Source organism: Jatropha curcas, chromosome 7 (assembly GCF_041381405.1).
Source record: "Jatropha curcas cultivar XTBG-Jc1 chromosome 7, XTBG_Jcur_1.0, whole genome shotgun sequence".
In the NCBI taxonomy this organism is placed as follows: Eukaryota; Viridiplantae; Streptophyta; class Magnoliopsida; order Malpighiales; family Euphorbiaceae; genus Jatropha; species Jatropha curcas.
In genome coordinates, this window is record NC_143157.1 from 28,193,382 (window position 1) to 28,215,918 (window position 22,537).

Consider the following 22,537-nt stretch of genomic DNA (forward strand, 5'->3'; position numbering starts at 1 on the left):
TGCTTGTTTATGTTACATAAATTACAAATATGTGACTCTAACATTTCCAAATATGACTTGTATTCTAAGTTTTTACCTGCAATAAATTTATAATTCTTAAGCCCAAATAAAGCAAATGTACTCTGCCAAATAAAACACTATAAAAGGCAAAAAAAAAATGTAATTCCTTCCCCAATTCCATGTTCTTAAAGTAAAAATTCATTGGAATATCCATAACATGAAAAGGACATCTATCATCTATGATATATGGCCTTCTTTACTGCATTAAAAGCTCCTTTGATGATTTTTTTTTTTTGGAAATCATTTGTTTATTGCATTTGATGATAAATATTGTTGGGTTATCCAAGAGAAATCTACGATCTAGTGGATTAGATTTACCTATATATGGTTTATAAAAATAGAGTTTTTTTTTTTAAATTATTCTTATTTTCTTATTAAACAGTAAAAAATACATTCGTTCTAATAAAAAATTATATTTTATTAGTTTGATGAATAAGTAAACTCATAAATCGAGTATAGACAGATTATCGCTAGTTTAATTTTATTTGGTTTGTAAAAAGATAAATTTATAATATTTTTACATTTGAAGGCTAATTGGTGAATACATTCTTTTCGAAGATTATCAACAACTTTTACTTAATTATTGCATATACAAAGGTGAAATAAGATTTTTTTTTTTTTTTTTTTTGAGTTGCTTTGCATATATTAGTTAGTGAAAATTAGACAAAAGAAAATATAAACATAAGCGTCCAATTTATGACTTCGAGAACAGTACACGTAAGGCGATTTTTCGCGGCTAATAATCTGTCTAAAAGCTTAGAATGTTGGCCCAGATCAATTCGGGCTCACAAATTTCATGTAGCCCTTACCCAGTAGTAAATAACTTATTTTCCAAATAACATGTTTTTTTTTCCCTTTAACTGTAATACTGAATATTAATTAAAAATTTTAAATTTATAACACTATAACAAATTGAAAAATTATAAAGTTTCATATTAAAATTTTATTATTAAATATGAAAAAGTATATAAAAATAATAATAAATTGTAGTAATTGTTGATGATTCATTGCTGGTGTGTATTTTAATAATGAACAATATGGGTGACTATTAGTGATGATTGGATTAAACATGTGGATAAGTTTTTCTGTTCTGATGTTATAAAAACATTTGCGGATATTCAACAAGTGCTTTTCTATCTACAAATTGAAAATATTTTCTTTTCAAAAAAAAAAAAAAAAAAGAAAATATTTTCCAAAAAAAAATAAAATCGTAGCCTAAAAAACGTGGAAAAATATTGTTAATTTAGTATTATATATGGAGATGTAATCAAACTGACCAAACAGTTAAGAAAAAAAAAAAAAAACCCATTCTCAGCGGTCTTTCTTTTCCTTATTTCTTTTCTCCAACAACTTACTGTGTTATCTACCAATTCTAGAATTTGCTCTGCGCTTGTATGTGGTTTAGTTGAATTTCGCAGATCTATTTGTTTGAGAGAAGAATTATCAAAATCCTGTTGTGGAATTGGTTTGGCTTAGCCATAGTTCAAGGTTGATCCTTGATCAAGATGAGTCTGCTGCTCACATGAGTTTAGGTCTAAATCATTTGTTTTTCCATCCATTTTCCTTTCTAATAAATAGAAATTTGTTCAATATGCATTTTCTTTCTTTGGATATTGCTCATAACATGGAAATGAATCCATTCGGTTACAATTTATAAACAATCAGTATATGGAAAGAAAAGTTGTTTTAGTTTGAATGAGGGCCAATAGCTTATTCTTAGCCATTATATAGCTAATTAGTTATTCCATGGTTGACAGTGTTAAGATGAGAAGAAGAAAACAGTTAAAGAACGAGAAATGAAATGAAGTAGTTGAGTAGTTGTGGAGGAAGCACTTACATTTTCTCAATCACCATCAGTTGAAACCCTAATATTCAAAGAGAAACATGGATCTTTAATCATGATTTTCTTGTGGGTTTCCGAGTCAGATTTTACAGTGGCTGTTATTATTTTTAATTGTCTGACTCAGTACACAGTCAGACAGTCTCCTTTTCTTTTATATTGTATTAAGCTTAGCTATTCATCTCTTTGACTAATTTCCCCTACAAACTTTTAATTAGCACCACGTTTTTGCTCTTTTTTTAATTACTTTGCATGTATCTTCTTATCTAAAAATATAACAGCTCAAGCTTTTTCTTCCACTGCATTGTACAGCTAAAATGGTCAATATCGGTAGCCTCTCATACTATACACATCAGTAACGTAATATTTACATCATCATTCCAAATTAATGATTGAACAAAATTTTCAAAAACATTTCCTCATCACATGGATTCCCTCATGCCTGGATGTCGGTTCCAAATATTCAAACTACCTTTTTTTTTTTTTTTTTTTTTTTGAGCTGAGGCGTAGAATTATTTTAAGTCTTTCAATGATTAAGATAAATTGAAATAACAGGAACGAACAGTATTTTCACATAAATTTTATTTACACCGACATGATTCGAAATGTTTAGACAGTGTGAAATTTTTGTTTTTGAAAAATTATTTCTTTAAAAAAAAAAAAAAGAAGTAATTCGCTATTTCCCTGTCCTATTAGCACGCAAGATCATCATATATAATAATAGAGCGTGAGCCCAAACAAAGGCATTTTTTAAAAAGAAAATATATTTTCTTCTTTCCGTTGGTTCTTTTTAAATAATATGAACAGTTGCACGTGTTTCATGAACTATATTGCAATCATATCCCAATTTAGTACAATAACTAATTATTAGTATTTTATAAAAGCAATGACGAAGATACAGTTGACAGAATCTTATTAATCCACAGTTTTCCTTTAAAAAACAATTACATTATCTTATTAATTTATTTGCGAAAATATTTTAGATTAGATCAATTATTATTATTATTATTATTTTGTGTAATGCAAAATATTCTTGATTTTCCGGTAAACTAACCGATGGATTCTTTGAAAATGAAAATAGAATTGCGTAAAGCACTTTATTCTTCCTCTGGTTCAAAATTTCTCCTTTTCAAATTATTATCCCTTTGATAGTGAATTTTCCTTTTTCCTTTTTCTTTTCCTTTGCCCCTTTAAATTAAAGTGGAATAAAAATCCATCAATTTTGGAAAAATCAAAAGGCCTTAAAGCATTTGAAGGTAATAGGAAAGAAGATAGATGCTGCCGTGCTTTCTGATACCAACTTGCTTCTTGTGATCTTGTGTAGTCTAAAACTACAAGTCGCAAATCGTTTTCTAAATTTTCCACTGACCGTAGAATATCAATGCAAAAATTCAAAATTATGACTATAAGATAGCTATACGGCGGCGTTTACAATTCAATTCCATTTGTCAATATGGTACTTCTATACATTACATGTACAGTAAACAAAAATATTGACAATTCCACAAAGTGCTATCATACGGTTCCCATGTGGGATTGACCTTATTACATTACCATTAAGGAGTTGGAAACCACTTCACTTGTCCAAAACATTATATGAAATTGATAAAACTAATTAATTGATGGTTTTCCTTTATATATATATATATATATTAAAATATATATATCGAAATTAAGTTAATCGATCAAATTGATAGCTTTTAGGGTTAAAAAGAATTCTTTTTTCATTCCTTTTAATCTGTGAATTGCAGAGTTTATATACACAACATATAATTATTATAGAATATTTACAATAATTGCGTTTGATATTTTCCTTATTTGCTTATTCAATTTCCTTATTTTTCTGATTCTGATTCTGATCCTTTCCTTATTTGCTTGATCCAATTTTCTTATTTTTTTTATTCTGATTGATTTTCTTATTCTTAGACAAATAGCATCGAAATATTATTATAATAAACTCCAAAAATAATATTTTAAAATATACAGAATTGCCCTAGGCGAATATATCTTAAGATCGTTTGAAAAATTAATATAATTTCATTATGTTTAAGCTGATTTATGATGTCCATTTGTTTACGTTATTATCATAGCATATAAAACAAAACCTACTATCTTCCAAGATTTGTCTTATTAATAAGAATAAAATAAGAAAGAAGGAATAGCAAGTCAATTGCATAACCTCCAATTTTGATTTTTCAAATATTCTTTTCTTGTTTCATTTTATTTATTTTAAATTCTCGTTCTTGTTTTCACTGACAATAAAAATAAAAAAACTGCACGTTTCTTCCAACTTAACTTAATTATTCTTGATGTTGATTAAAAATAAGCCGACTATCAATTCAATCTTAAACTGCATGTTCTTACGACGTGGCACCATCGCATCCCCTCGTAATTACATTCTATGGATGTCTGTTTCATTTCACACACAAAAATCAAATTAACAATAATAATATAAATAAAAAGAAATTCAAAATCTATGGCTTAAGATAATATTATAAACTTTTTTTTAAGGTGGGAGTTGAGAATCTGATAGAGCCGTTGGTTGACTGCTAGCCGTGGAAGGTAGAGTATAACTTAGAATCGCCACGTGGAAGATCTGGCGGTGGTACCCACCAACATCATCCATTTCGTAAATTGCACACGGTCATTTCATTTAACTCTCTTATCGCGTCTATATAAGCTCCTCTCCTCATCCTGCCATTTTCCACTTCACAAGATATAAGCCTATCCTCTTCTCCATTCTCAAACTCTCAGTTACATAAGTTATTGGAAGAGTTGATATATAAATATACATATATATATATATAGTTAGTGCAAGTGATTTTCTCTTCGAGTTTTAAGTTTCGTTGGTGTTTTGATTTTGATCGACAATCATGCCTGCCGGAGGTTTTGCGGCCGCGTCGGCCGAAGGAGTTCATTTCGAGGCGAAGATAACGCCGATCGTCATCATTTCTTGCATAATGGCTGCTACTGGTGGCCTCATGTTTGGTTACGACGTTGGAATTTCAGGTTATTATGCTTTTCTTTTTCAATACTATTATATTTTTAGCTGAAATTTAATAATTTCTTCAATGAACCAGAAAGGAAAGAAATGAAAAGGAAAGAAAAGAAATATATTGTTGTTTTTTAGAGTTTTCAAAAATGGAAAAAAGGCTAACGAAAAAAGGCACGTCGCTCTGTCCCGCCAAAATGGAGTTGTATGTAGCTTGTAAAGCAGCCGAAAAGGCTGTGTTGGGCTTAGAATTACCGTATAATCCCTTGCTTGATTTAATGACATAAAGGTGTTTTTGGAAATTGAGTTACCACAACCGTTGACGAGAGATCTCGTTGCGGTTGTTGCTTGGTTACAGAGACAGACACCGACAATAATATGTTCCTGTAACCATAGGTTAATTTTAATGTTTTAATCCATGTTCAATTTGTTACAACAAAGTTTTTTTTTTTTTTTTTGAAGGATATAAAAAATGTTTAAATATAATATAAAAAGATTTGGTAGATTTAATTTAGTTATGGTTTGATACGATGCAGGTGGGGTTACATCCATGCCAGATTTCTTGAAAAAGTTCTTCCCTACCGTATATGACAAGACAAAGGATCCTAATATCAACAGCAACTATTGCAAGTATGATAATCAAGGGCTGCAATTGTTCACATCGTCACTGTACTTGGCCGGTTTGATCGCAACTTTCTTTGCATCCTACACTACAAGAAAGCTAGGAAGAAGGCCAACCATGTTGATTGCTGGGATTTTCTTCATTGTTGGTGTAGTTCTTAATACTGCTGCTCAAGACCTTGCCATGCTCATTATTGGCAGGATTTTACTCGGATGCGGAGTCGGTTTTGGTAATCAGGTTGGTTTTTCTTTTTCCTTTTTTTTTTTTTTTATCCTTTTCATTATATAATTATATTTAAACTTTAGTTGATTGACACCTAACTACCAAAAATAAATTAAAATATAAATTATCTGTATTTGTGAATTATAATTTCAAGCTGTCAATTGTTGAATATGAAAAACAATTTGACTCATTTATTAATATTAAATCCATAATTAACAAAGGTTTCCATACATTCTGGGGACGATGTTTGGTAAGAAAATTTGAGTTAATTTGTTAAAATGTCAAAGTTTATTAATTTTGGTAACATGAATTAAACTATTGGGATATGGTTACAGGAGGTAAAGATAGTTATATGTTAATTTCCTGGATTTAATATATTCTAGTTTTTCAGGCTTTATACATGTGACAGAGACCCCTTTTTTCTTGATTGGCTTTATTTCAGATGAGATCATATGAAAGAGATGTTTAGTTGGGATGTGTCCAGAAAAAGTGGCAAAAGAACCCGATTTCCTCTGCATCTTCCTTTTTTCTTTTGAAAAGTCCTTTTTTTTTTATTATTTTAATATTATCGGTTTCAGATTCTAGTCATTGGTTGTGTGGTGGACAATTTTGAATTTTTTAATCCTATCCCTTTGTCACTTCTTGGACTTTACATTCGACTTCCTGTGTGACAAGTCTTGTGGCTGATGTACACCTTGAAACACACCTAACAGCTACCTTAAATTTAAAAATGACTCGGTTGGACTTTAGGGGATTTGCTGTCCTGGTTCTTTAATAATTTAATTTTCCTGAAAATTGAAATGTTGTCCTAATTACCAATTTTGACTTTTCATCTGTTGTCTTGATTATTTGATAACCTTAATAACCATACAATAATCTGTATGAAATTGACAAATTTGGTTCAGTTGTTACTATATTTAATAATTAAAATTTCTATTGGATCACAGGCGGTGCCTCTTTTCCTATCTGAGATAGCACCTACGAGAATACGTGGAGGCCTTAACATACTCTTCCAGCTTAATGTCACCATCGGGATTCTTTTTGCTAACCTTGTCAATTATGGAACTGCAAAGTGAGCTTATTCCCATTTTTTGATTTTTTTTTTTCTTTATCAGGTTGTTCTGAATTTGTTGCTGACTATTGTTGCTGTGTGTCTTAAATAAACAGAATCAAAGGAGGATGGGGATGGAGACTCTCATTAGGACTAGCTGGCATTCCTGCTCTTCTATTGACTGTAGGGGCTCTTCTAGTATCAGAAACTCCTAACAGTCTTATCGAGCGTGGCCGACTGGAAGAAGGAAAATCTGTTCTCAGGAGGATTCGAGGCACAGATAGGATTGAACCAGAATTTGAAGAACTCGTTGAGGCAAGCCGTATAGCAAAAGAAGTAAAACATCCCTTCAGAAATCTCCTCAAACGTAGAAACAGGCCACAGTTGGTTATAGCAGTCGCCTTGCAGGTCAGTATTTATCTAAATATGTTCAAATACACATATGTCTATCCAGAAAAAAAAAATAGTAATAGTTTATCTTAATTTTTGCAACAGATTTTCCAGCAATTCACTGGCATAAATGCAATCATGTTCTATGCTCCTGTCCTATTCAAAACATTAGGTTTTGGGGGCGATGCTTCTCTTTATTCAGCAGTCATAACAGGAGCAGTGAATGTTCTTTCTACTGTAGTATCGATTTACTCAGTGGACAAGGTAGGCCGTCGAGTGCTGTTACTGGAAGCTGGAATCCAAATGTTTCTCTCTCAAGTAATAATAGCAATAGTATTAGGAATTAAAGTTACAGACCATTCTAAAGACCTTCATAAAGGGTTTGCAATATTAGTTGTGATTATGGTGTGCACATTTGTTTCTGCCTTTGCCTGGTCTTGGGGGCCTTTAGGATGGCTCATTCCAAGCGAAACATTTCCACTGGAGACTCGTTCAGCCGGTCAGAGTGTGACTGTTTGTGTCAACTTGCTTTTCACTTTTGCTATAGCACAGGCCTTCCTTTCCATGCTCTGCCATTTCAAGTATGGTATCTTCTTGTTTTTCTCTGGTTGGGTGCTTATCATGTCATTTTTCGTACTTTTCTTGCTGCCGGAGACCAAAAATATTCCTATTGAAGAGATGACAGAAAGGGTGTGGAAGCAACATTGGTTCTGGAGGAGATTTATGGATGATGATGAGGGACTGCCCGAAATCAATGGTGATCACAAACTGAAAAATGGCCATTCAAATGGATTTGATCCCGTTTCCCAGTTGTAAAAAAAATTGCAGATAGTTTCTACAAAACAGTCAAATTAGATTATATATAATATATATATTATTTTGCCAATGCCATGTTGTCTATTATTAGTATTTTATAAAAGCAATGACGAAGATACAGTTGACAGAATCAATCGTAAGATAAACTAATTAATCCACAGTTTTCCTTTAAAAAATAATTACATTTCTTATTAATTTATTTGCGAAAATATTTTAGATTAGATCAATTATTATTATTTTGTGTAATGCAAAATATTCTTGATTTTCCGGTAAACTAACCGATGGATTCTTTGAAAATGAAAATAGAATTGCATAAAGCACTTTATTCTTCCTCTGGTTCAAAATTTCTCCTTTTCAAATTATTATCCCTTTGATAGTGAATTTTCCTTTTTCTTTTTTCTTTTCCTTTGCCCCTTTAAATTAAAGTGGAATAAAAATCCATCAATTTTAGAAAAATCAAAAGGCCTTAAAGCATTTGAAGGAAATAGGAAAGAAGATACATACTGCCATGCTTTCAGATACCAACTTGCTTCTTGTGATCTTGTGTAGTCTAAACCTACAAGTTGCAAATCGTTTTCTAAATTTTCCACTGACCATAGAATGTCAATGCAAAAATCCAAAATTATGACTATAAGATAGCTATACGGTGGCGTTTACAATTCAATTCAATTTGTCAATATGGTACTCTATACATGTACAGTAAACAAAAAAATATATACATATAGTTAGTGCAAGTGATTTTTTCTTCGAGTTTTAAGTTTCGTTGGTGTTTTGATTTTGATCGACAATCATGCCTGCCGGAGGTTTTGCGGCCGCGTCGGCCAGAGGAGTTCATTTCGAGGCGAAGATAACGCTGATCGTCATCATTTCTTGCATAATGGCTGCTACTGGTGGCCTCATGTTTGGTTACGACATTGGAGTTTCAGGTTATTATGCTTTTCTTTTTCAATAATATTACATTTTTAGCTAAAATTTAATAATTTCTTCAATGAACCAGAAAGGAAAGATAAGAAATATATTGTTGTTTTTTTAGAGTTTTCAAAAACGGAAAAAAGGATAACGAAAAAAGGCACGTCGCTCTGTCCCGCCAAAATGGAGTTGTATGTAGATTGCAAAGCAGCCGAAAAGGCTGTGTTGGGCTTAGAATTACCGTATAATCCCTTGCTTGATTTAACGACATAAAGGTATTTTTGGAAATTTAGTTACCACAACCGTTGACGAGAGATCTCGTTGCGGTTGTTGCTTGGTTACAGAGACAGACCCCGACAATAATATGTTCCTGTAACCATAGGTAAATTTTAATGTTTTAATCCATGTTCATTTTCTTACAAAAAAGTTTTTTTTTTTGAAGGATATAAAAAAGGTTTAAATATAATATAAAAAGATTTGGTAGATTTAATGTAGTTATGGTTTGATACGATGCAGGTGGGGTTACATCCATGCCAGATTTCTTGAAAAAGTTCTTCCCTACCGTATATGACAAGACAAAGGATCCTAATATCAACAGCAACTATTGCAAGTATGATAATCAAGGGCTGCAATTGTTCACATCGTCACTGTACTTGGCCGGTTTAATCGCAACCTTCTTTGCATCCTACACTACAAGAAAGCTGGGAAGAAGGCCAACCATGTTGATTGCTGGGATTTTCTTCATTGTTGGTGTAGTTCTTCATACTGCTGCTCAAGACCTTGCCATGCTCATTATTGGCAGGATTTTACTCGGATGCGGAGTCGGTTTTGCTAATCAGGTTGGTTTTTCTTTTTCCTTTTTTTTTAATCCTTTCCATTATATAATTATATTTAAACTTTAGTTGATTGACACCTAACTACCAAAAATAAATTAAAAATAGAAATTATCTGTATTTGTGAACTATAATTTCAAGCTGTCAATTGTTGAATGTGAAAAACAATTTCACTCATTATTAATATTAAATCCATAATTAACAAAGGTTTCCATACATTCTGGGATTTTAATCCTATCCCTTTGTCATTGGTTGTGTGGTGGACAATTTTGAATTTTTTAATCCTATCCCTTTGTCATTTCTTGGACTTTACATTCGACTTCCTGTGTGACAAGTCTTGCGGCTGATGTACACCTTGAAACACACCTAACAGCTACCTTAAATTTAAAAATGACTCGGTTGGACTTTAGGGGATTTGCTGTCCTGGTTCTTTAATAATTTAATTTTCCTGAAAATTGAAATGTTGTCCTAATTACCAATTTTGACTTTTCATCTGTTGTCTTGATTCTTTGATAACCTTAATAACCATACTATAATCTGTATGAAATTGACAAATTTGGTTCAGTTGTTACTATATTTAATAATTAAAATTTCTATTGGATCACAGGCGGTGCCTCTTTTCCTATCTGAGATAGCACCTACGAGAATACGTGGAGGCCTTAACATACTCTTCCAGCTTAATGTCACCATCGGCATTCTTTTTGCTAACCTTGTCAATTATGGAACTGCAAAGTGAGCTTATTCCCATTTTTTGATTTTTCTTTCTTTATCAGGTTGTTCTGTATTTGTTCCTGCTGTTGTTGCTGTGTCTTACATAAACAGAATCAAAGGAGGATGGGGATGGAGACTCTCATTAGGACTAGCTGGCATTCCTGCTCTTCTATTGACTGTAGGGGCTCTTCTAGTATCAGAAACTCCTAACAGTCTTATCGAGCGTGGCCGACTGGAAGAAGGAAAATCTGTTCTCAGGAGGATTCGAGGCACAGATAGGATTGAACCAGAATTTGAAGAACTTTTTGAGGCAAGCCGTATAGCAAAAGAAGTAAAACATCCCTTCAGAAATCTCCTCAAACGTAGAAACAGGCCACAGTTGGTTATAGCAGTCGCCATGCAGGTCAGTATTTATCTAAATATGTTCAAGTACACATATGTCTATCCAGAAAAAAAAAAAAATAGTAATAGTTTATCTTAATTTTTGCAACAGATTTTCCAGCAATTCACTGGCATAAATGCGATCATGTTCTATGCTCCTGTCCTATTCGACACATTAGGTTTTGGGGGCGATGCTTCTCTTTATTCAGCAGTCATAACAGGAGCAGTGAATGTTCTTTCTACTGTAGTATCAATTGACTCAGTGGACAAAGTAGGCCGTCGACTGCTGTTACTGGAAGCTGGAATCCAAATGTTTCTCTCTCAAGTAATAATAGCAATAGTATTAGGAATTAAACTTACAGACTATTCTGAAGACCTTCATAAAGGGTTTGCAATATTAGTTGTGATTATGGTGTGCACATTTGTTTCTGCCTTTGCTTGGTCTTGTGGGCCTTTAGGATGGCTCATTCCTAGCGAAACATTTCCATTGGAGACTCGTTCAGCCGGTCAGAGTGTGACTGTTTGTGTCAACTTGCTTTTCACTTTTGCTATAGCACAGGTCTTCCTTTCCATGCTCTGCCATTTCAAGTATCGTATCTTCTTGTTTTTCTCTGGTTGGGTGCTTATCATGTCATTTTTCGTACTTTTCTTGCTGCCGGAGACCAAAAACATTCCTATTGAAGAGATGACAGAAAGAGTGTGGAAGCAACATTGGTTCTGGAGGAGATTTATGGATGATGATGAGGGACTGCCCGAAATCAATCGTGATTGACAGAGATTTTCGCAAGTGTACGAATCGCTACAAGTAATATATGATGAGTAAGATATCGTTCTCACGAGGATTGTAATCCAAGTACCAAAATTATGTTATCTTGTTATTATTTAAACGATAAATGAGGAAATTATTTATAAAATTAAATTCAACAAGTAAAAATAAGAAGTTAAGCAAGCAATTATTGATTAAAGAAATCAATGATTTAAAACTACTAGGGGTTTTGATTTTACTTAATTCTATCCAATTTATTTCATTAGTTCATTGATCAATTTAATTATTCAAGTAGGGGAAACAACTCTGAATTCACTAACAAGCTCTTTCGATGTATTGCTAGCTATTTTAATTCCATTTAATTACCTATCTTCCAATAGCGCAATCAAATGTGAATTAAATCATTAAGTTATGTAGTTGTTCATGAATTTACAATTTAAGGTTGATAAATCATAAAAACCCCCATGAGTCAAACCATATAGCTTCCGCATCAAGTTATTATTCTCATGTATTTTATTAACCTTTTCTTATCAAATATCCTTCTTCTGATAGTGATAATTGAAATAAATCAATCTAAGGGAAAATTCTGCCTAGAAGCATTAAGTTCATTAATAAATCATAACTTGAATAAGGAAAAATAAATCTAATTGCATAAATTGGAAAAGAGATTAAGCTACATCAAACCCCTAGTATAAGAGTTTAGTTACACATAATACTTAAATAAGACTCAATAATACTTGATAAATATTTCATAATTAATAAGAATAATGAAAGAAATAAACAAGATTAAGAGTTTAGAAATAAGAACTAGTGAATGATTGCTTGGATGACTTCCTTGAAACTTTGCACAACTCTTGAATGCCTAACTTCTAGGAGAAACAAAACTATATACAAAGCTATGAGAGATGGGAGAAGAGATGTAGAGTATGGGATGCCCTTGGAATGGCTCCTTCCCCTCTTTATATAGACTTCTTGGGGGAACAAGCCTTATGCTTTAATGAGTAAAGTCCAACTTTTGTGAGATGTAAATGTTCTAAATCAACTCATAAATTGCTCTCAATTATGGCTTTCCAAATGCATATGGTTGAACTTTGACTAGCATGTGAAGAGAGTATCCAAAGTATCTTGTGAAAATGGTAGGAATTAGTTGGCAATTTTTGACTCAAGTTCAGAGTTTCTTGCTTGGCACGGCCTGGGGCGTGCCAGGCTCTGGAAGTCTAGGGCTCTCAGCATGGGCGTGCGAGGCGGCACGGGCCGAGGCGTGCACTTCTGGAAGTCTGAGGCAATTGTGTAGCACGGGTGTGCTTCAACTGCACGGGCTAGGCTTCTATCTCTAGTGCGCGCACGGGCGTGGTCTTTGGCACGGGGCGGGGCGTGCATCTCTTTGGAAGTCTGAGGCAATTTAGGCACAAGCGTGCTACTCAGCATGGCCTGGGGCGTGCGCGCCTCTAGCTCTTGCTTGATTTGCCTTGTATTTGGCACGGTGCGCCTTAGCACGGGCTGAAGCGTGCTAATCCATGTTATGCCTTATTTTTGTCCTTTTCTTGCAAAATCCTACACTTTTCCTCAAAATCAAGTGAGTTGTGTTTCAAGGAAGCTTTTAAATAAAAATATAACAATATTATATAAAAACTAATTTAGATAAATTAAAAACACTATAAATCTTAGTAAAAATTATAATAAAAATACTATAAAAATTAACACTATCAGTGATTACAAACTGAAAAATGGCCATTCAAATGGATTTGATCCCGTTTCCCAGTTGTAAAAAAAATTGCAGATAGTTTCTACAAAACAGTCAAATTAGATTATATATAATATATATATTATTTTGCCAATACCATGTTGTCTACTATATAATTTGAGAGCAATTAAGAATTTCTGTTTCTCTAGTACTGTTTTGCATTTACATTTTTTTTTTTTTATTGAGCAATTTGGCTTATACTGCTGATTGCTTGTCTAGAACCTCAAAAAACGATTTAAAAAGAAAAAGTTGAATGGGCAATAAGTGTTTGAGAAGCCAAGTTTAGGCAGGGGAGGGGAGGCTATATTTAACCAATTTGACGGCTTGTTCTTTATCTAATGGTCGCTTTAAAACCAACCTAACACTTGACATTACATCCACTAAATTGACTATTTCAATCAAATGCGAAGCAAATTTTGCTTAACTGTGAAAACTTAATGAAATGGTTGATAAGCAAGGAGACAGACATCGAATCATGTGATATCTCATCCTGTAAAGTGTAAACATAAGTATAAGCAGGAATATGTATTTGTCGTTTAAGATAGAATATCCATTCTAACAAAGGAGGCTTGTAATGAAATGCACCCCATTCTGCATATTTTTTCATTAAGCTTGTAATGACATCCAGAGAGCTCATTTGCTTGCAATAATCTAGTAATCGGGTAAATGGAGTTTGATAAGCAAAATGTGCTTGTAACGTGTTATGGGATTGTGTAGGCTGCAAGACTCTTGCTTCACCTTTGTATAAAGCAACAATGCTCTACCAGAAGGGAGAAAAACAAATATAATGGTAGGTATGCTCATTATGATTATAGCACTAACTAATAAAAATAAATTCATGGTGTATAAATTAGTTGTTCTTTTGCACTTGCCATCACACCACCCACTAGCATCCCCAGCATTCTTTCCTTTCAAGTGTTTCAAAACTGTAGTCCTAAAAAATAAAAGCACAACCTACCAATACCATACACTCATTAATTAATTGATGTGAACCACAAACCCTTAGAACTTGATTTTAAATTCTTAAATTTATACTCCAAGTGTTTTTTATAGTAAGAGAATTGTTGATCAAAATATTTCAAATTACAGAATATTTTGACTCTCAATTATATAACTTATTAAGCCACCGAAATGGGTAAGCCAGTAATTAAATTCTTGTAATTATGAGTGACTTATGAGCAACATTACCATATAGGACCACAATTGTCAAATTCCTGAAATTTGGGGTTCCTAAAATACATATACGAAAAAGCAGGGGACCAAAATCTGATTCCACAAAATAAAATCACTTGATGATTGATGACCCCAGCGACAAAACTCATATAAGTCCAAAAGACTTATAAACGCCTCGATCAGCAGAAATCTCTTCAGGTCTCCAACTCAAACCCACGAAAATACAAAACGTATACCCATCAATCATATCCACTCAGTGTTCATTGGCATCCATGGCTTCAGTCAATTTAGCTGTGGTTCTACTGTTGATAATGGCATTCATGTCTCAGGTGATCGATGCAGTCGTATACAAGGTGGGAGACTCTGCTGGTTGGACCACCATTGGCAACGTTGACTACAAACAATGGGCTGCTACTAAAACTTTCCAAGTTGGTGATGTTATTGGTAAGAATTAATCTTATTTTTCACCTTGTTATCAGGAATTGGATTTGGGTTTCTGTTTCTTTTTCCTTCTTTTCTTCATGAAACCCATTAATTGATTGCTTTACCTACTAATTAAACTGACTTCACAATTCATGTTCTGTTAGATCTTGATTCTGGGTTTTGTTAGTTCTTGGTATATTCTTGTTTTGCTTCTAGACTATTCAAGATTTGGCTGTGATAGTAGAACTCGCAATTTCATAGTAATTCTGAAAATACAGTCATCAGATTTAGTTTTCTTTGGCGAATGAACTTCGCCTTGTTCTACATAGGAAGTTGGGAAACATGGTGAATCATACGTATGAATACGATTGACACGAGGGCGATATATGATCCTCCAAGTGTCCCAAGCAATTTAAGCAAGAGTTGGTGTGTGTGTCATAATGATTTTGTGGGACCAACACTAGTGATTGTACATGATGTGCTAATGGCCCACTCAACTCAAAGTGTACCGTTATGTTAAAAGAACTCTGGAAGTGGGGCCGCCTACTGATGGGCTCAGCACCTGTTGGGCCCATGATATTTGGGCTATTATTCTCTCTCCTTAAAAAAAAATGTAAAAAGAAAATCATTTCCTTACAGGTATTGAATCTTGATCACGAAAAGTGTTTCCTGTCATCCCTGATCGGAGAGAAAGTTTTCCGTGCTTGGGAAAAAACTTTAAACTTTCCGTGAATTGAGAGGAAAATTTTCCGTCCTCTCCGTACGACTTTTGAAGCTTAATGTACCTTCTAGGCTTGCGATCTGTGAGTGCGAGGCATAATTAAACTGTAGAAAATCAACCACCTAAAGAATTATAGGTTTCACTAAGAAGGCCAATGAGGTAATATTGAAGTACAGTGCAGGCACTATTCTTTTATTGTGTGTATTGGCATGATAATGTCGGCACAAACCTTTTAGTTTCTATGGTGTTTGGAGACATTTCATGATTGTTGGAATTGTAGGTGGAGAGTCACATCCATCTGTCTATTGCCAAATTGTAGGAAAAGCAGAGGTAGCTTCGATGTTTCTCGTACGTTTGCAAGCACGATAACTTCACTTTTTCGATCATTTCAAAATGTGTAAAGTTCGTAGAAGATTAGCGTTTGTTATACATTTAAAGCTTGAGACTCTCGCTCGATGGTTATTTCTTTCATCTTGCTATAAGGACAATAATAGTTTGCTAATTCTATAAATTCTTGTATAGAAAATTTCATAGGATAGATTACAACCTGTTAATTCTCTAATTCAAATACTATTCTTGTTTTTCTATTCTCATTACTGTCACTCCTAATAGGTAATTTTTTGGTGTTTGTGATCAGTTTTCGAATACAACTCCCAATTTCACAACGTAATGAGAGTAACGCACGAGATGTACAAGACATGTAATGCCTCTGCCCCATTGGCAACCTATACCACAGGCAATGACTCAATCACCATTAAAACTCGTGGCCACCATTTCTTCTTCTGTGGTGTACCTGGCCACTGCCAAGCTGGCCAGAAGATTGATATTAACGTCCCTCGCAATGATCAAGAAATGTCCCCATCTCCCTCTGCTTCTGCTTCTGCTTCTCAACCTTCAACGCTCTCTCCTCCAGTTCCTGCTGCCAGAGTACCGGGCCCTTCCTCCAATCAAGCCGTGCTAATCAAACCTTTCATTTCTATTGCTGTTTTGGGAATTTTTGTGTTCAGTTTTGCTTAATTTTTTCCAAATTTTGAACCTAGTTGTTATACACAACGCAATAATTAATGTATTACATTAGATTTACAATTGTGGTCTTTAATGTATTTTTCGATCTCTGTTACTGCTATTCTTCTATCTCAAATTGTTGGTTTCTGGTTTTCATATTTCATCAAATAAAAGTAAGTTGAAAAATTCATTTCAACAGAAGCATATGAAACCAGAAATACCAATTTCCCATTATTAATAATAAAAACAAGAATTGGTAGTTATAATGTGTGGCCTCCCTTTATACAATGCTACTAATTAAACACTGTCATGTATCAGTATAACCATCAATCCATGAATTTTCTCCATACAGGATGCTTCTTCCATATTTGTTCAACCATGAGATAAATAGGGACATTCTTAGTCTCCGGCAACAATTTCCAAACGAAAAGGCACATAATAATGATCCAACCGGCGAAGAAGAAGAATATAGCGGCACGCATCTGGCAAAGCATTGATAAGAATGCTTGAGCTATGATGAAAGTACAGAGCATATTTGTGCTAACTGCAAAAGCAAACCCCTCAATTCTGGTTTCTAAAGGGAGCGTTTCGCTTGGAATCAACCAGCCAAGAGAACGGCATAACCATGCAAAGGCCATAACGTACAAGCACACTAGAACCACTATAACGGCTGCTAGTGGACGTGAAATACTCCCTGTCTCTGACAACTTCAGTAGCAAAATAAATCCAATCACAACCTGCACCATCAAAACAAGTCAAAACCAGAGGTAAAATAACAATTAATAAAGATGAGCAGTTAATTTAGTTTTTATGTATAAACCTGACAAATAAAAATCTGAAAACAAGCTTGAAGCAGCAGTTTCCTTCTGCGTATCTTATCCACCGCATATATAGGACAAGAATGCTAATAACATTAACAAGTCCGGTAATGACAGAAGACAAAAGAGATGCGTCATTCTTGAAACCCACAGTTTGAAACAAAACAGGCACGTAAACATTACAGCATTGATTCCTGTAAACTGCTGAAACACTTGCATCACTATGGCTATAATTAGCGGAGGAATGCTATAACTTCTCGTCAGATTCTTGAATGGATCCTTAATTTGCGTCGCCATTTCACAAGCAGCCTCAATTTGCTTAAACTCAGCCTCAACATTTTCAACTCCTTTTAAGTTTCTTGAGCTTTGATCCCTTGGCCTCGTTTTCCCTGCTCGATTAGGCTTGCAGGCGTCTCAGTAATCACTATTGAGCCTATAAACAGGATGACAGCAGGCGCACCTGCGAGCCCCTATGATATTCTCCATCCATTAGGATGTGATTTTGTAGAGGCATAATTAACGAGATTTGCTATTAAGATCCCTATAGTAATGAAAAGCTGAAACAGAATCTTCACAGCTCCACGATGCTGAACTGGTACTATTTCTGACAGGAACAACGGAACAGCCTGAACAAAAAGAATTTATCTTTAAGGAATTATGAATTATTAGAGATATTAATGTTGTCTGAAACTAATGTTTATTACCTTATTCCCAAATCCTACACCGAAACCTAAGAGAACTCTGCCAAGAATCAGCATCCAGAGACTTTGAGCGCCAGAGCTTAGAGAAGCTCCTGCGAGGAAAAACAATGATGCAAGAAAAATTGTGGGTTTTCGACCCAACTTTGAGCAGACTTTTGACTTTTGAGGCCCCGAAGCTTGCAAAAAGTGCAGCAAGGTAAAGTGAAGATGTGAAAAGCTGAAGATATATATATTTTTTTTGACATTTAAAAGCTGAAGATATTGATTGTCATATTTGCAGTAATTGTTTTCCTTTGCAGAAGGAAAGAAGTTTATCAAAAAAATCATCCATAGCTGTCAATCCACCTAAAATCAGAATATCAGAGTTGGGTTTCCAAAAAATAAATAAATCAATTTTTTTTTTTACCTAAAATGCCCTAACCTATATGCTTATACAAAATTCTGGTCAACTAATTAATTTTTGCCTCATCTTCATAAACACATAAATTAAGTAATTAGTAAAAAAAATAAAAACAAGTGCATTATAATTATTATCTCCATACTTTGGATAGAAAATTGACTTTTTTTTTTTTTTTTTTTTAACATGCGAACAATTTTGATAGGAAAAATATTTTTTTTAATTGAAATTTATATAAAACTGAAAATATGAAAAATAAAATTTTGTCATTACCAAACTCTTTTTTTTTTTTTTGGAAAATAACTTAATTCGGGAAAATATTTTCTAAAAAACTATTTTTGTTATCTGATTGCAATATTAATAATGAATAAAAAATATTAAAAATTTTAATTAGTAAGAAAGAATTAACGGGTCCAAGTAGCTCTGTAGCAGTAACTTTTGGTAATAGAATAATACACAATGAAAATATAAAACATAAAGCGATACAGTCAAAAGTAAAAAATATGATAACGAATCACAATATAGAGAGTATGTAAGAACCTGAAATTCCAATATCATAACCGAACATTAAGCCGCCAAAGGCAGCAAGAATCCAACACACAGCAACATAAAGATTCATCTTCCATGGATAATTCTCATCACCACCACCACCATCATTTTCTATTTATGTGACTGTTCTCTCTGTTCTTTCTGCCATATCTTTTCTTTTCTCTTTCTCTTAGTTTTCTGTCACTCCACTCAATGAAAAATAAAATGGTCTGTTCATTTCTTTTTCCACATATATTTATATATAGTATGTCTTCCTGCCATAAAGGAAGAATTTCTCAACAATGAAGGCAACGATTTTTTTCTGATATTGGTGGGAATAGGGTTTTCCCTCTAATTTAGAATATTATTTAATTTTCTAAATTAGGAAATAATGCATATTTAACTGGAAGTTTCTTTGATATATTTTTTATTTTCCTACAAGGTTTTATCCTGATCGTAATCCTATTGGAATTTGTAAGGTTAATTACTGTCTTAGGCTTTATTTATTTATTTATTTTTTTTTTTTGAGATAACAAATATTTATGAAAAAGAAAATGTGAAGATTTTGAACAGTTAACGTGTGTGCATGTGCCTCTAGCGACTGTAAATGAGCCGATTAAAGCTCCAACATGTTAAGCTCAGAAATTCGGGTAAATTTAAAATAAATATTATATATATATATATATATATATTTTTTTTTTTTCTTTTTTAAAACAAATCCTTGCATCTGTTTCTAATCTAGAAATATGTAGCTCATATTTTATTTAGTTCTTTATCTCAAGAACTATTTTATCTAATAATAGTCCAATAAAAGGTAATAGATGAAGCAAAATGAATAAGAGATGGTAGGGTGCGATTTTTTTTTTTTTTTTTTTTTTTTTGTCTTTTTATTTCTCAGATCATTGAAACGTCAAACATGAAATGAAATACACAACTGGGACAGCTTTCCTTTCCAATAAAACCTTTCCGTTCCATCTAGCTGAAACTGGCAGTGTGTATTTGGTTACATTATTCACCAAATTCTTTGCCTAATCACAATGACAAAGACAAGATTAAAGATTCCATTATTCATTGTTTTTTTTCCTTTTTTTCTGTTTTTTCTTTCTTCCCCTTATTGAACTCCTCAGGTTGCTCTGAAAATCTCAAGGCATATGAGTGTGAATCATCTTAGCTGGTTTCTTGACAGGACCATCATGTTCATCGTCAAAGAATCTATACCAGAACCAATGCTGCTTCCAAACTCTATCAACCATCTCATCAATGGGAATACCTTTAGTCTCAGGAATGAAAAACAGAGCAAATACCATCATAGCCACAATCCAAGCTGCGAAGAAGAAGAAAATCCCAGCTTGCATTTTGCAGAGCATGGACAAAAATGCTTGTGCGATTATAAATGTGCAGAGCATATTAGAGCTAACTGCAAATGAATACCCAGCTGTTCTTGTTTCAAGAGGAAACGTTTCGCTTGGGATTAACCAACCCAAGGGACCCCATGACCAAGCAAAACCAGCAACAAATACACATACCATAACCACCACAATTAATGCCTCCGAACTTGGTAAATCACCAGTGGGTTTCAAATCCTTCATTAATATAACTCCAATAACTGTCTGTGTAATAAGCATTTGTAAACAAGCTTCAATAAGAAGAATCCTCCTTCCTGCTCTATCTACAACCACAACAGAAACAATAGTGCACAGAACATTAACAGTTCCTGTTACAACGGACGATAGAAGAGCTGCATCATTTCCAAAACCAACTGTCTGAAACAAAACAGGTGCGTAGAACATAATCGCATTAATTCCAGTGAATTGTTGGAAAATTTGCAACATAATCGCTATGATTAGTGGTGGTCTGCTTGGTCTTGTCATGAGTTTGGCATAAGGGTCTGTCACTCGCCTAGCAATCTCACAAGCGTGTACTATAGAATCAAATTCAGGATCGACATTGTCAATTCCTCTGATTTTCTTGAGTACTGCTCTTCCTTCTTCTACTCTATCACGCTCTATCAAGCTTGTTGGTGTTTCAACTATGATTAATGAACCTAAACCAAGCATCAAAGCTGGTACGCCTGCAAGTCCAAGTGAAATTCTAAATCCGTATGGGTGAATCTCACCCACGAAGTAGTTCACAATATTTGCAAGCAATATTCCAATTGTTATGAAGAGTTGGAAACAAATATTTAGCGCTCCTCGGACTTTCGCTGGAGCTAACTCTGAAAGAAATAGTGGCACTGCCTGTAAAAATGAGCCAGTTCTGTTAATTTTTCTTTGTATTTTAATTAAGCCCTCTTCAACATTGCTGTTTGAGCTGCTAAATTTTGTTTTTAAGCAGTTTCAGCAGCAATGCGAAACAGACTCTGTAGAAGAAGAAGAAGAAGAAGAAGAAGTTATACTTGATTGGCAAATCCAACACCGAAGCCAAGGAAAACCCTGCCAACAATCACCATTTCTATATTTACTCCAAAGGCACTTAAAGCGACACCTGCTATGAAGAAAAAGGAAGCAAATTGCATAGTGGGTTTCCTGCCAAACTTAGTGCAGGTTTTTGAAGCCACAAAGCTGGCTACAAGAGCGGCAATGTATAAGGAAGAAGTGAACAGTTGGAGATATTGATCGTCATATTTGCAGTAATTGTTTTCATGTGCATGTTTCTTTCTTTCATAAACTGAAGGAAAGAATTTTACCAAGAAGTCATCCATGGCTGAAACACCACCTGCAATTTTTATATTCAAGAAAATAATTAATTAGTTTGCCAACAAATATGAAATAATTATAAGAAGATTATTTATTTTATTTAAATATTAGTACTAAAGTACCTGAAACACCAATGTCATAGCCAAACATTAGGCCTCCACAAGCTGCAATAATAACACATAAGACGACTGTAAAAGTCATCCTTCCTTCGAAAGTTGGCATATCGCCATTGCTGGCAATTACTATGGCTGGCATTTTTAATTACCTTCCTTAACCACAACTAATTAAACTTCTCAGCAATGCAAGGAGATTAATGAAACTGATTAACTCAGAATTGAAGTAACAAAGAAAAGCAAAGGTAATTAGAGAAGAAAGCAAAAGGAACTAGTGTTTTGCATAATGTGATTGTAAATAGGTTTATATAGGAAGAATTGCTAAAATTAGAAACTTAAAAACGGGGAATACTAGACAGAGCGTTTGCTTAGGAGAGGTTAGCTGTTCTGTCCTAGCAGTTTTAAACATTTGACTGTAACATTATCTGTTTTTGTTAGAGAGGATTTAATGAAAAACATACAAGAATCACATTATAGATTCAGAGGATTAGTCTTACACAAGATCATTTAGATTAGTTTAATTGGTAGACTAAATGAAGGTCTAAATAGATTCTATGCACAAAAGTTTTCATTTTTTAGGCATTTAGCACATTCTTCCGCATAGACAATCCATTTTATTTTATTA

At 33.7% G+C, this 22,537-nt stretch overlaps 4 protein-coding genes and 1 pseudogene across 6 annotated transcripts; 3 read left to right on the forward strand and 2 right to left on the reverse strand.

Annotated features, from left to right (window-relative positions):
- The first annotated feature begins 4,606 nt into the window (after positions 1-4,606).
- LOC105631966 (sugar transport protein 13) lies at positions 4,607-8,063 on the forward strand. Its single transcript, XM_089723957.1, has 5 exons — positions 4,607-4,909; positions 5,429-5,751; positions 6,684-6,808; positions 6,904-7,195; positions 7,283-8,063. Exons 1-5 carry the CDS (start codon positions 4,774-4,776, stop codon positions 7,991-7,993), a joined length of 1,587 nt encoding a protein of 528 aa, XP_089580083.1. The 5' UTR covers positions 4,607-4,773; the 3' UTR covers positions 7,994-8,063.
- A 144-nt stretch (positions 8,064-8,207) lies between these two features.
- LOC149495127 (sugar transport protein 13-like) lies at positions 8,208-13,431 on the forward strand. Of its 2 annotated transcripts, none has more exons than XM_089723959.1 (6): positions 8,208-8,919; positions 9,419-9,741; positions 10,343-10,467; positions 10,558-10,849; positions 10,940-11,573; positions 13,276-13,431. In XM_089723959.1, the coding sequence occupies exons 1-6, from the start codon at positions 8,784-8,786 to the stop codon at positions 13,359-13,361; spliced, it is 1,596 nt and encodes a 531-aa protein (XP_089580085.1). In that variant the 5' UTR covers positions 8,208-8,783; the 3' UTR covers positions 13,362-13,431. The 2 variants fall into 2 exon arrangements, with proteins under 2 accessions (XP_089580085.1, XP_089580084.1); XM_089723958.1 differs by lacking the exon at positions 13,276-13,431 and adding an exon at positions 9,027-9,284 and having other exon boundaries at positions 8,798-8,919; positions 10,940-11,858.
- Positions 13,432-14,459: 1,028 nt separating this feature from the next.
- LOC105631963 (Cupredoxin superfamily protein) lies at positions 14,460-16,780 on the forward strand. The gene is made up of 2 exons (XM_012214205.4): positions 14,460-14,954; positions 16,292-16,780. Exons 1-2 carry the CDS (start codon positions 14,783-14,785, stop codon positions 16,669-16,671), a joined length of 552 nt encoding a protein of 183 aa, XP_012069595.1. The 5' UTR covers positions 14,460-14,782; the 3' UTR covers positions 16,672-16,780.
- Positions 16,781-16,867: 87 nt separating this feature from the next.
- On the reverse strand, positions 16,868-18,490 carry LOC105631962 (sugar transport protein 8-like; annotated as a pseudogene). Its single transcript, XR_016321876.1, has 3 exons — positions 18,182-18,490; positions 17,480-18,103; positions 16,868-17,396 (listed from the first exon to the last, which is right to left on the reverse strand). The product of XR_016321876.1 is annotated as a sugar transport protein 8-like (transcript).
- Positions 18,491-20,025: 1,535 nt separating this feature from the next.
- Positions 20,026-22,183, reverse strand: LOC105631961 (sugar transport protein 8). The gene is made up of 3 exons (XM_012214204.4): positions 21,922-22,183; positions 21,499-21,818; positions 20,026-21,340 (listed from the first exon to the last, which is right to left on the reverse strand). Exons 1-3 carry the CDS (start codon positions 22,052-22,054, stop codon positions 20,246-20,248), a joined length of 1,548 nt encoding a protein of 515 aa, XP_012069594.1. The 5' UTR covers positions 22,055-22,183; the 3' UTR covers positions 20,026-20,245.
- Between the last annotated feature and the right edge of the window lie 354 nt (positions 22,184-22,537).

Coding starts and splice junctions, on each gene's coding strand:
- LOC149495127 (XM_089723959.1), top strand. CDS start 8,784: ATGCCTGCCGGAGGTTTTGCGGCCGCGTCGGCCAGAGGAGTTCATTTC. Junction 10,850..10,939: donor TTATAGCAGTCGCCATGCAG/GTCAGTATTTAT, acceptor TTTTTGCAACAG/ATTTTCCAGCAATTCACTGG. Junction 11,574..13,275: donor ATTTATGGATGATGATGAGG/GACTGCCCGAAA, acceptor AAAATTATAATA/AAAATACTATAAAAATTAAC.
- LOC105631963 (XM_012214205.4), top strand. CDS start 14,783: ATGGCTTCAGTCAATTTAGCTGTGGTTCTACTGTTGATAATGGCATTC. Junction 14,955..16,291: donor CCAAGTTGGTGATGTTATTG/GTAAGAATTAAT, acceptor GTTTGTGATCAG/TTTTCGAATACAACTCCCAA.
- LOC105631966 (XM_089723957.1), top strand. CDS start 4,774: ATGCCTGCCGGAGGTTTTGCGGCCGCGTCGGCCGAAGGAGTTCATTTC. Junction 4,910..5,428: donor TTACGACGTTGGAATTTCAG/GTTATTATGCTT, acceptor GATACGATGCAG/GTGGGGTTACATCCATGCCA. Junction 5,752..6,683: donor GAGTCGGTTTTGGTAATCAG/GTTGGTTTTTCT, acceptor ATTGGATCACAG/GCGGTGCCTCTTTTCCTATC.
- LOC105631961 (XM_012214204.4), bottom strand. CDS start 22,054: ATGCCAGCCATAGTAATTGCCAGCAATGGCGATATGCCAACTTTCGAA. Junction 21,819..21,921: donor CTATGACATTGGTGTTTCAG/GTACTTTAGTAC, acceptor TAAAAATTGCAG/GTGGTGTTTCAGCCATGGAT. Junction 21,341..21,498: donor GTGTTGGATTTGCCAATCAA/GTATAACTTCTT, acceptor TCATTTTTACAG/GCAGTGCCACTATTTCTTTC.